This window comes from Clytia hemisphaerica, unplaced genomic scaffold (genome assembly GCF_902728285.1).
Source record: "Clytia hemisphaerica strain Z4C2 unplaced genomic scaffold, Clytia hemisphaerica genome assembly, whole genome shotgun sequence".
Classification (NCBI taxonomy): domain Eukaryota; kingdom Metazoa; phylum Cnidaria; class Hydrozoa; order Leptothecata; family Clytiidae; genus Clytia; species Clytia hemisphaerica.
In genome coordinates, this window is record NW_027103349.1 from 434,746 (window position 1) to 447,744 (window position 12,999).

Sequence of the window (12,999 nt, forward strand, 5' to 3'; positions counted from 1 at the left end):
TTAGTTCCTTGCCTCTAAAAAGGAGTGCTGGAAAGCATTAAATCATTCTGTAAGTAGCAAAATACTATTATAATGTATTTCGGATAGTGAAACAAGCTTCAAAAATGTCAAACAAGTCAAAAATTACCTAGAAATATGCTGATTGAGATATACAAATGCATGGAAGTTGATTTTTAGAGGAGCGAGATGTGATCCTATGGAGCTCAAGGTGCTTTGAACCCCTCATCTTTTAAATTGGCTGGCTTTTTCTGCTATTTTCTTCGCTATAATCCATTAGAAAAAGCCTTGTTGATGAACTCCTCAGAAAAAATCCTAACGTGAAATAAAATGTTTTGGACAATTCTGAAAAATTAACTTGTATCAAGATAGCTATGAATTCTTTGCATAAGTGTCATCTTTTTTTCTTCTTCAGCGAGTTTCAATTCAGCTTTTTATATTCCAGACAAATTTCTTATGAAATAAAAAATCAAAGAATAATAAATAATGTTTTTGTGACTACTCTACACAACATGTCCTCAGAATCTCAAGATCCACTGGTTGATCCTGAAGCTGAAATTATAGACCCATCCAAAGACAAGATGAGACAAAAAGTGTCAAAACGCGCCATTGCGACATTGTTAATTCTGGTTTATATTAACTTGCTGAATTATATGGATCGTTTTACTGTGTCTAGTAAGTTACTGTTTATTCTTTTGAACCATTATCAAATTTGATAAGTGCAGCTAACAATATTTAATTATAGACCAGCGTCCGAGATTCAAAAAAAGGCCTTAAAAATGGTTTTCGTAGGGCACCCCTTAGATCAGGGCAAATTTTTGATATTATGCTCCTAATAGGGTGTAGAATTGACAAAAAAAAATTGCCCTTCGAATCTCCTGCAGTTTTCGAGTGAATTGATTTTTAGTTAAACGATTGAACTTATCAAGGGTTATCCCCCCTTTACTAACGGTTTTTTCTAAGTCTGAAGATCAAATATCTGATGCTACCACCGGATTCAGCGTGAAAGGTAGATAAAGAAAATGGGGTTATTTGTTAAGTTTCGACCACCTGGTGCCGAGAAATGGCATTTTTAGTTAAAAAAATCGACGTTTTGGGCGTTTTCCGATGACGTCAGCATTTTCCTAGGAGTATTTTTAGAATAAATCATTCTCACAGCTGGATAGCCCTGAATTAGTAGAATCCAAAAATGGTATGGTTTGTTAACTTTCGATGTCTAGATCTCGAGATATTTTGGTTTAAATATTGAAAATTATCGATATTTTTTGCTGAGTCAGCAGTTTTTCAGCATATTTACCCACCTTAAAAATGAATTATTTTCTTATCATTATAGTTAGGATTATTGCAAATTTTAAATTTCAAGCCTTATTTTTGGTACCTTTTAAAGGAAGAAATTTTGACAAAAAGAAAATTTAGCAAATTTGGTGGATTTAGCCAAAGACCGCCAAATTAAGATCCTGCCAAATTTAATTTTTCCCGCTCTCCGCCAAATTAAATTCCTGCCAAGTTTGAATTATTGTTGTATTCATTCCCCAAATGAGTGCTATTTCAGGCCTTAAAACAGGTTTTTTGTTATTTAATAATAGGGTTTTTTGAGCAAAAATATCCTTCATCCACCAAATTAAATTCCCGCCGAAATTTCTTCCTCATCATTATCACAGTTCTTTCAGTTCACAAGTCTAATATAAATTTCTTTTATATTTTCATTGCAGGTGTTTTACCTGATATACAAAAATGGTTTGGTGGCATTGGACAGAAGAAAGCAGGATTACTCCAAACAGTTTTTGTTGTGGCCTACATGGTATTTGCACCTGTGTTCGGTTACTTGGGAGATCGTTTTCCACGGAAATATGTGATGGCAGTGGGAATTACAATATGGAGTGCCACAACATTTGCCTGTTCTTTGATGGGTAAAACGGTACAACTAGATTTCATAGTTTTTATTAGTGTAAGGGAAACAAAACAACTGATTCTGACAGGTTGGCTCCAGGTCATATAGGTTTTATGCAGATGTTTCTATGTCCAAAATAAAAATATTAACGATATCGTAAGTATTCAACGGCCTTGAAATTTGGACGATCTGAAATTAACACGAATTTTTCTGCTTTTTTAACCAGAGGAAACAGCGGCTGGTTTTAATTAAGGGGGTTTTTATTGACACAAAATTTTTCAATTTGTGTTAATAAAATGACTACAGTAATATTCGTGTAATAAGGTATTTAAGGTATTTATTTACACTTTTAGGTAAAAATAAGCTCAATGTTGCTTCAATAATTTGGAAGAGGAACTCCTGTCTGAACTCTAAAAAATTTTGGAATTATCATGAGGGAGGGTAGAATTTTTGTCAATGTAGAACTTTTGTCAATGTTGCAACTGAGTTTGCAATGGTCAACATAAATGATTCTACTTTTTATCTAAATCTCTTTTTGTATTATAGCATTTCTGGGGATTTTTTGCATTGCGAGGTTTGGTTGGTATCGGCGAAGCAAGTTATTCGACAGTTGCTCCTACCATTATTGCTGACTTGTTTGTCGGTGATAACAGAAGTAAAGCGTTGTCATTCTTCTATTTTGCTATCCCATGTGGAAGGTAAGACAGTATTATACATTAGCTTGTGTGTTCTAGTTAAATCGACTTTTTCATATAATTGGAAGTCTAGATCTTAAAGGTTTTATTTTTACATAAGTGTTCCCGTTTCATATCAGACACATATTTCATATCAGGACAGTGTCTGCCTATTGTCATATGCTGATATAAACAAAAATTGTTTTTCTTTCCCTTTTTCTGACCAATCTTGCGGATTGTGGACATACGTGTCAATCCAATGTGAAAAAGCTTGTGAATTAAAAGTAAAGAGTAAGCAAACGATATCACTCTTATTTAAAAACAAAACCTTTAAGCGTAAAGTTTAGATTTTCAGATATATTTAATGGTGTTTAAAGTTTTTTCATTTTGTATAGTGTGATTTTTCTTTTTTTTTCTAGAAGTCCCATTTTAATGCACATTACTTTACTTTGATTTAATACCTTTTAAGGGAAGAAATTTTCGTGAAATTTAATTTTGTCTTTTAAAGTTCAGAAGTTTTGCAGATTCTAATTTCGCGGAATTTAATTTCGTAGCTGAGAAAACTTTTTGCCTACAAGCCTTTTTGCCATAAAAATATCAATTTTAAAGGTAATTTTTTGAATCTTGATTTTGTCAAAAATTTTAAATCCTGGTTTTGTCAAAAAACCGCCAAATTAAATTCTGCAAAAAATGTCTTCCTTTAATAAGGTACAACTGGTGTTATTGAACCAAATCTAACAAATAGTTTTTTTTCGCCATAGTGGGCTTGGTTATGTAGTTGGATCCAAGGTTGCAAGTTTGTTTCATGGCCCAGACAAGTGGCAATGGGCATTGAGAGTGAGTATAGACTTATTTTGAAATACACTGCTACTTTATAGGTGGCCTATACGTTCAGACATAATACTATGGACATTATGAAAATGTCTTTATGTGGGGCATACACACTTATATGTACTGGATATACTTGTAAATGGTCTCTTCACAATAAGAATAGACTCTACCTCTGCCTGAACTTTGCCTTCTAATAATTTTTAATGACGCCGAGTCCAGTGAAGTAGACTAAGAGCATTTGATGAGGTTGCCATTTTGAAAAAAAAATGTTTTATATAAAATCCAAATAACAAAAAAGCTACTTGAAGTTGAGAAATATAATAAAGAATGAGAAACAAACATCAATAACAGATTTTGAATCCCTTATTTTCAAATAAAAACATTGCTTCATTCTTTTTTTTACCTGGCAAAAATAACGAAAAAAAAGACATTCAGTTATTATTGTCTAAAATCTTACTTCCGACCCCTGAAATTCGCAAAACTCAAATATTTTGTGTCTCCACTCCCTGAACCTACTTGACTCGAGGCTTTTTTTTGTAGGTGACTCCAGTCTTGGGCGTTGTTGCAGTAATTCTCACTTTAATAGCTGTACACGAACCTAAACGAGGTGCCTTGGAGACAGGCGCAAATCAAGACGATCGAGTTGATGGCGAACTCTCTGAATCTGTTGCCCTCGTCCAAGAACATTCTTATATTGAAGATCTGAAAAAGATTTTTAAAGTGTAAGTTAGATTCAATCCATTCAATCAAAAAGAAAAACAATATTCTAAAGTTTTATCATAGGTAACCAAAAACAACTAGGGATCTTCTTCTAGAATTTGGTTTTTTGAACCCTTAACAATCATCTCTATAGAATATTTCTTTCTATAGAAGATATGGTTTAACATGGAAGCAAATGTATATTTTCATTACAATCTCAATATGAGCTCTAGTAATTTACCGACCATTGGAAAAGAATAAAAAGGTATTTTTCAATAAAACACTTTTCCAAACAAAACATTTCAATTTATTTCCAGTAAAAGTTTCATCTGGTCGACCATCGGTTATACATGCGTATCATTCACTATTGGTGCACTAGCCTGGTGGGCCCCCGAATTCGGGCTATATTCCATCCGACTCAAAGACAACCCTAAAGAAGTAATAGAAAATGTCAGTTATAAATTTGGTATAGTGACTTTTGTTTCGGGTGTTATTGGAGTCACCGCTGGAGCTGAGATGGCCAGGCGTTGGCGGCGCCGTAACTTCCAAGCAGACGCTTTGGTTTGTGCTCTTGGAATGCTGGGTGGTATCCCGTTTCTGTTTTTGACACTTTATCTGTTTGACAAACAGCAAACTTTTGCTTGGGTAAGTTGTTAACTTTTAGACCATGTTTAGTACGTTACGTCTTTGTATCGTTCCGATATGATATTTGTTACGGATAGAAAATGCTCATACTGATTTTGGAACGTCTTGGAGCAACGAAACGGAGCAGTTCCGTTCCGATGAAAATAATGGAGCTAAACCGTCTCGATCTGTTATTTGTAGCGTCTTCTTTTTTGTCGTTTCGAATTTTGAACCCCCCCCCCCCTACGTACGCCTAAAGTAATTTATGTTTAGAGATGTAAAGATCAAGTAATTTCTTTTCTTTTTCAGGTGCTAATGGCCATAGGAGAAATATTTTTGTTTTTAAATTGGGCACCAAATGGAGATATTCTTTTGGTATATATTATTTTGCAGATTTATTTTACACCTTATACCCAGTTGGCACGCTACGTTGTTTCAACGTTTATTTAACATTCACGTCCATATAACGTAAGATGAACGCTGAAACAACGCTGTGTGCCAACTGCACTGGGTATGTTTCTTCGTGTTTTTATGTTTTTCGAAATTATATCTGTTTTTTTTTACTCCTATTATGCTTCAAGTACCCAGTATTGCAGGGTATTGCACTAATTTATTAATTTCCGGACCGTGTATATTGTTTTTTTTTTGGACCTACCCCGGAGGTCCTTTGAATTAACCTACCGGGTGCGCCACAAAAAAGTTTCTCTCTTTGAAACTGATTTTCTCGAAATCTAAAAACTTTTAAAGAACCATTCCTATTCCATTTGAAAGAAGAATAATAAACTTAAATTTTGATGGGCCATTTATTAAATTCGGTTGATTAGATCAAAAGTTATGCTCAATTGAATAAAAAAGTTACTTTCTGAAAGTGCCCGAAAACGTTAAAAATCGACCTATCAAATTTTTATTTTAAAATTGCCAATTGCAATAAGCTTTACATGATTAAGAGCATTTTACAATAATTAAACACATAAATTTTGAAAATGATGGGTCGAAAGGATTTAAGATATGCATCAAAATCATTTTAATTTACTTTTACCAAGATTTTCCTCAGATTTTTGGTTCCAGACTGGATAAAGTCTATGTAAGCCTGGATATACCTCGAAACCCATTATTTGATGTATTTTTATGAATTTTACCAGAATTTTTGGCTTTTTTCGACGGAGTTCTTTCTTTTATTGAAATTCAACCTTTCTTTATACAACAAAAGGTCATTTAGGCAGCTAATTATCATTTTTAATGACTGAAACGAAAATATTGATGCATCATGTAATTTTGCTTCTGTCTAATTTGATAGGTCGATTTTTAACGTTATGGAGCACTTTCAGAAAGTAACTTTTTTATTCAATTGAGCATAACTTTCAATCTAATGAACCGAATTTAATAAATGACCCATCAAAATTTAAGTTTATCTTTCTTCTTTCCAATGAAATAGGAATGGTTCTTTTAAACATTTTAGATTTCGAGAAAATTAGTTTTAAAGAGAGAAACTTTTTTGTGGCGCACCCGGTACAATTGCCTGAAAACTAAGTCTCAAGAATTGCTACTAAACTATTTCTCGTATTTTTGTCGAATTTTTATGACCATTTGTTTATTTTATTCACTCCATATAGGTTTCTTATTTTATACTTCCTTTTTTATTTCCATTATATATTTATCATTAGGTAGGTCCAATATGCACTGTGCTTGTTTCATTGGATATAAAAGAAAATATTATTTTTCTAACTTTTTTTTTTTACTAGTATGTGATGCCACCGAGCGTGCGGTCGTCTGCGGAAGCTGTTCAAATCGTACTGCTTCACACTCTTGGTGACGCGTTCAGTCCTTTCATTCTTGGAGCTGTAAGTTTTACACATTTTTCATTAGAAGAATCAGTACCGAAGAAAAGAAAATGAAAGCTTTTTCAAGGATAGCTAGCAGCTATTTTTTCAATTTTCGTGAACGGCAGGGTTAATCGATCCTCTAAATTAGTTTCTTTTTTGGACCTACCCCGGTGGAGGTCCTATAAATTAACCTTTGTCCGTCTGTCCGTCCGTCCGTTAGTTACCAGCTTTTCTCGAGATTGGCTCATTAGTTTTTTCTGATTTTTTGCACAATGATGCAAAATGGCAATGCCCAAAATGTGACGGAGTCCGATTTTCGAAAAAAAATTTTGGGGGGCAAATTTGGGCCAAAAAAAGGCTAAAAAACGGGTTTTTTGGACTTTGTGAAAAATTGGATCATTAATTTTTTCTGATTTTTTGCACGAAAGTAGGGTACCATCATAGGTATAAGATGGCTCAAGCAGATTTTTGCAAAAAAATTTTGTTGGCTCAAAAAACGCATGTTTATCTATAAGAATCACTATTAATAAGCATACATCGATGTTCTTAGTCAAATTACTCAATTTATTTATGAGATAGATGTTTTTTTCTGCTCAAGAGGGCTTACTTTTGAAGAATATGTGTGTTTAGACAGGAAATTTGGGTTGCTTGGCGTTTTTTTATAGAAAAACTGGCCAAATTCGTTATTTTTTTATAAGCACATTATCAATTACTTAGGTATTGGCTTTTCTCGAGATTGGCTCTTTCATTCTTTATGAATTTTTACATAAAGATGCATAACTATAAACCCTTGAATGTGACAGAACCCGATTTTCGAAAAAAAATGTTTTTGGGCAAATTTGGGCCAAAAAACGGCTAAAAAACAGGTTTTTTGGACTTTGTGAAAAATTGGATCATTAATTTTTTCTGATTTTTTGCACGAAAGTAGGGTACCATCATAGGTATAAGATGGCTCAAGCAGATTTTTGCAAAAAAAATTTGTTGGCTCAAAAAACGCATGTTTATCTATAAGAATCACTATTAATAAGCATACATCGATGTTCTTAGTCAAATTACTCAATTTTTTTATGAGATAGATGTTTTTTTCTGCTCAAGAGGGCTTACTTTTGAAGAATATGTGTGTTTAGACAGGAAATTTGGGTTGCTTGGCGTTTTTTTATAGAAAAACTGGCCAAATTCGATATTTTTCTCAACTTCAGTTGAGTTAGAATCTGAGAATGTGTGTGTGTGTGTCTGTCTGTCTGTGTGTGTATGTCCCAAAACTTTGGGGCAGCCTGGAGACTTCAAAAATTGTTCGATTTGGCTGAAATTTGGCACACTTGTTCCTTGGGTGAATATCTGGGGGTGTTTTTTTTCATTTTTCAAAATTTTTGATTTTTGGGGCCTGGGGACGAGTTTTCGCCAAAACGAGGCTAAAACTTTGGGGCAGCCTGGAGACTTCAAAAATTGTTCGATTTGGCTGAAATTTTGCACACTTGTTCCTTGGGTGAATATCTGGGGGTGTTTTTTTCATTTTTCAAAAATTTTGATTTTTGGGGCCTGGGGACGAGTTTTTCGCCAAAACGAGGCTAAAACTTTGGGGCAGCCTGGAGACTTCAAAAATTGTTCGATTTGGCTAAAATTTTGCACACTTGTTCCTTGGGTGAATATCTGGGGGTGCTTTTTGCATTTTTCAAAAATTTAGATTTTTGGGGCCTGGGGACGAGTTTTTTGCCAAAACGAGGCTAAAGCTTTGAAGCAGCCTACAGGCCTCCAAAATGGTCGGATTTGGTTGAAATTTGGCACACTTGTTCATTGGGTAAATATCTGGGTGTCTACAATTGGGCCTATGAATAATTTGAAGCCACTGAAGTTGAGCCCAGTGCGTTGCGCACGTTCGACTATTTTATAAGCACATTATCAATTACTTAGGTATTGGCTTTTCTCGAGATTGGCTCTCTCATTCTTTATGATTTTTTACACAAAGATGCATAACTATAAACCCTTGAATGTGACAGAACCCGATTTTCGAAAAAAAATTATTTTGGGCAAATTTGGGCCAAAAAACGGCTAAAAAACAGGTTTTTTGGACTTGTGAAAAATTGGATCATTAATTTTTTCTAATTTTCTGCATAAAAGTAGGGTACCATCATAGGTAAAAGATGGCTTAAGCAGATTTTTGCAAAAAAAATTTGTTGGCTCAAAAAACGCATGTTTATCTATAAGAATCACTATTAATAAGCATACATCAATGTTCTTAGTCAAATTACTCAATTTTTTTATGAGATAGATGTTTTTCTTTTCTCACGAGTGTTTAGACAGGAAATTTTGGTTGTTTTTATAGAAAAACTGGCCAAATTCGATATTTTTTTATAAGCACATTATCAATTACTTAGGTATTAGATTGATTGGCTCTTTCATTTTCTACGATTTTTTGCATAAAGATTCATAATTATAAACCCTCAAATGTGACGAAGCCCGATTTTTGGAGAAAAAAATTTTGGGGTATATTTCAGCTAAAAAAACGTGACCTAACTTATAAACGTGTTAAATGCATAATCCAGGTAGGTCCATCAAAGTATCACTTGTTAAGTTCGGTCTTCACAATAAAAAGTGGAAAGAATTTCAACTTTTTTTTAAACCGTTAAGTTGGATTTATTTTTCAACCGACTAATAACCTTAAGGCAGGTCTCCACTTTAGCGCGAAATGAGTGAAAACTTTTTTTTTACGTTTTTGAGACAATAAGATACGGTTTATGTTACTGCTTTTTTCAGGGCTGTCATCTCTTTAGATGGCGCTGTGTGTCTACCGTTCTATTGACATTTTTTTGACATTATCTGCAGACTTGTTATAGGTTTGGCTTTCTTTTAAGAATGGGGAATTTGAAAAAATTACTTGTTTTATCTTATTTCTTTTATCCCTTTTAGATTGCTGACGCATACGTGGGCAAAAACAAGGACCATTTGACCGATCACGAAAAATTGGCGAATCAACAGCGGGGCTTACTATACGCCCTTTACGTAACTCCTTTCGTTTGTATTATCGGGGCGTGGGCGTACATTATAGCTGGGCGTCACTTGGAAGCTGACAAAAAAGCTGCAGATGCTGAGGCTTTAAATGAAGCTGATATCCCGCCCTCATCTGCCCTTGATCAAATGCCACCTGCACCATCTGCTGATAACAGTAGTGGCGGTGGTTCATCGAACCCGCCCGTCAATCGAATTGTTGTGCATGATATTTATGATCATATCCAGAATCAGGAGAGTGATTCGGACGATAGTTATGAAGAAGATAATGAAGATAGACGGCAGTTGATACAGCAACCTCAAAAGGTCAATAAAAGGACAGAACGTATTGTTTAGAATTTTGTCTCATAATAATCATATAGGATTAATGACGATGACACAATGACATGCGTCCTACGTTCCCCGCGACTGAAGAAATTTCGTTTGTTTTTCTAGAGTAACATTTTTTACTGCAATGGTAAACTATCAGATAAAAGTCCATGATCGTTAGAGGCTCTGCTCACCTTCTACAGTTCACAGAGGACTTCTCTAATGGGATGTTGAACGCATTAAGATGTAGAATTTCAATAATATTTTAACACCCCTTCTCACAGACCCGGTAGGATTTTTCCAACCAGTGGGCATAAAAGTGAACTGAAGCTGATGGGGATTATTATTCCCATATTTTATAGGGCTGGGGGTTTTAATTCTTTTGTTGTTAAGTCAGAAAATTAAGTTGGGAGTGGAAAAAATAGCATAATATTTTGCAGTGAGGATTCTTTTATTTAATTATTTTTAGTAGGGTCAAAGTTAGGAGGGTTATTTTCCACCGAGGATGATATTTTAGGCTATTTTTCCAGTATGAAGGGGTTCCACTGGGTCGTTGAGAAGCGGTGTATTTTTTCATTAGAACTGCTATTACAACAGATCCCCCTTGCACGCTTTTTTTATAAGAATAGTGCTTATAAGAGTATCAGGCTGAATATCGAGTAAATGTTAAAAATATCTCGAGAGGGTGAGATTTTGCGGAATGACAAAATATAAAAAAAACTAGCTTGAGCCTAATATTTAACAGAAGATAAGTTGTTGCGTTTATTAAACGTAAAAAAGTGTTTTCGCTAAGACAACATGTTTTTGATGACAAACTCGTTTTAGACATCCAAAAATTTTTGAAGCCTTAAACTTTTTGAGTTTTAAGTCTGAAAATGTTCTTAGCATGTTCTTATTTTAACCATTTTTTGAGTAGTTTTGTCCATTTTCCTAAGAAATCGAGTGTTTTAGAGTTTACAATGCCTTAAACTGTTCTTAACTTGTTCTTAGCAATTTGGCCATCGAAGCCTTACGTTCTTATATTGTTTATTCTTATATAAAAAAGCGAAATTTGAAACCTGAGAGACTGAAAGTTTTTATTTGTTTTTGTTTTATTATCTAATTTTCTTTGTTAAAATTTTTATTTGAAACATTTTCTGGTTGTGGATGACTATATATCCCACTTCTTACAAAACCCTACAACCGGTAAAAGATATAGTTTTCTTGGACTCCTTCAAAAATACTAGCATTCTATGAAATTTGGACCATTAAATTGTAAATAGGAATTTAAGTATTATGATATAATATAAAACGATCTTAAGATAATGTTTTTTTATTCACCAATTTATAGGACTTTTTTTAATAAAAATACTTCAATTTGTTAAAGATTTTTTCAATTTCTTATAGCTTTAAAAAGATACAATTTGTATAAATTTGATCGTTACATATTATTATAAAGACACACTTTTAAAATACTTTCAACTCTTTCAAAATGTTTAATGAGCTGTTGACCTACCGTATAACCTCGAACGAACGCCCCGGGCGCTTATCAACTGTTTCGGCTTTTCAGGAGGGGGCGTTTATTTGAAGAAATATGGTACTTCATTGGAATGATCAGCTCAGGTATACACAGACTGTACAAGCAAAAGCGAATATCTTATATTCATCCTTGATATATCATTATTTCGTATTCTAAAAATAAAAAATGTTGTCTAAAATTATGCAAAATATATATGGTTACAAATTATTAGTTAGAAAATAAGTTTCTTATTTAAACAATCAAAATTATTTAGCTAATAAATAAAAATCTCAAAAAAAATTAATCATGAACCTATTATATTTTAGAATGTTTACCAATACAATACAGTATAAAAATATTTTTGTCATCAATATGATATGCATTTTTAAGGTCACTTTTATTACAAACACTGGTGGAAAGATCATCAAATAAAATCCAAATCGTGTGTATCTAGCGTGTACAGGCAATATTCATTCAAGAGTAATGTAATTTATATCCACTTTTCAGCTTTAGTTATATTGAACTATTATTATTGTGAATTGTAAGTATTCATGATATGCACCATTGCAATGTCTTCTGACATTGCATTACGGACCCAATGGATGATTGGTTGTAAGTGATGTAAACTCTGTCAATATATAATCAATCAGCTGTTGGGTCAGCTGAAGACATCACAATGGTGCATATCATGAATTATTATTTGCTTTAAAAAGAACTTTCTAAAAAATCTTATGTATTATCATTCTATAAAAGGTCAAAAATTACAAAATTATATACTCAATCATTTTATTTCATATCACAGCAAAATACTTATTGGAAACATGACAAAAAGTCACCATTGTGTGGAGCTACACCATTATCTCTATAAAATGAATCTTTTACTATTTTTGTACGTCCAAATTCAGCTGCTTTGGAAGTTGAGTGCTTCATAGCATCATTAATTTTCCAACCATATTCCCAACCGTTGGTAATTGGAAATTCATATTTTTGTTCAGGCTTCTTTTTCTTTCTCTCTTGTAAGTAAGCATAACGACCTTCACCTAAAGCACTGAATCCTTTGTATAATAAGTTTTTAGTTCTTGGTGTAACTGGTCTCATCTCAAGCAGAAGGGTCGTTTCACCACCTTGATCTTTAAACTTGTTTTTCATCGACATTGCATCACCTTTTGATTTAGATTTTCTGTAATCTTGTGTTGTCGAATTCATGAGGTGGTTCTTTTTTGAACCAGAAATTTTTGGTAAAAAATTTTGTGTCTTCTTTTTGATTGGATTTGCTTGACTGTCGAATTCTTTAGAAAATTCCATGTGCCATGCAAGCCGTACTGCAGCTTCCTTATCGATAGATTCTTTCCAAAAATTTTGGCGTTGGGTATCCATATTCAATTCTCGCACCATTTTTCTTTATGTGTAGATTTCTTGAGTTTTGATGTTTATTTTGTTTGAGTCTTTGTTGATTGCCAAGTGATGTACTAGATGATTTTCATCATGTTGTGATAACACAAATTGGTTTAGTTTTTTGAGCAGCGCTGCAACGAGAACCCCGCGATTTGTTTACAAAATGAACATTTAAAGAAAGCCATTATGCTTTATGAGATGCGAAAAACATAAAATCTTCGTCATAGCAACAGCGCCGTTTCATCAAAAACT

General features: G+C 33.5%; 2 protein-coding genes across 2 annotated transcripts; one reads left to right on the top strand and one right to left on the bottom strand.

Annotated features, from left to right (window-relative positions):
• Positions 1-448: 448 nt before the first annotated feature.
• LOC136820158 (protein spinster homolog 1-like) lies at positions 449-11,326 on the top strand. The gene is made up of 9 exons (XM_067076398.1): positions 449-672; positions 1,710-1,915; positions 2,435-2,586; positions 3,324-3,399; positions 3,934-4,115; positions 4,410-4,737; positions 5,026-5,091; positions 6,459-6,557; positions 9,447-11,326. The coding sequence occupies exons 1-9, from the start codon at positions 510-512 to the stop codon at positions 9,879-9,881; spliced, it is 1,707 nt and encodes a 568-aa protein (XP_066932499.1). The 5' UTR covers positions 449-509; the 3' UTR covers positions 9,882-11,326.
• Positions 11,327-11,411: 85 nt separating this feature from the next.
• Positions 11,412-12,922, bottom strand: LOC136820170 (protein SPMIP1-like). The gene has a single exon (XM_067076406.1). It carries the CDS (start codon positions 12,745-12,747, stop codon positions 12,163-12,165), a length of 585 nt encoding a protein of 194 aa, XP_066932507.1. The 5' UTR covers positions 12,748-12,922; the 3' UTR covers positions 11,412-12,162.
• Between the last annotated feature and the right edge of the window lie 77 nt (positions 12,923-12,999).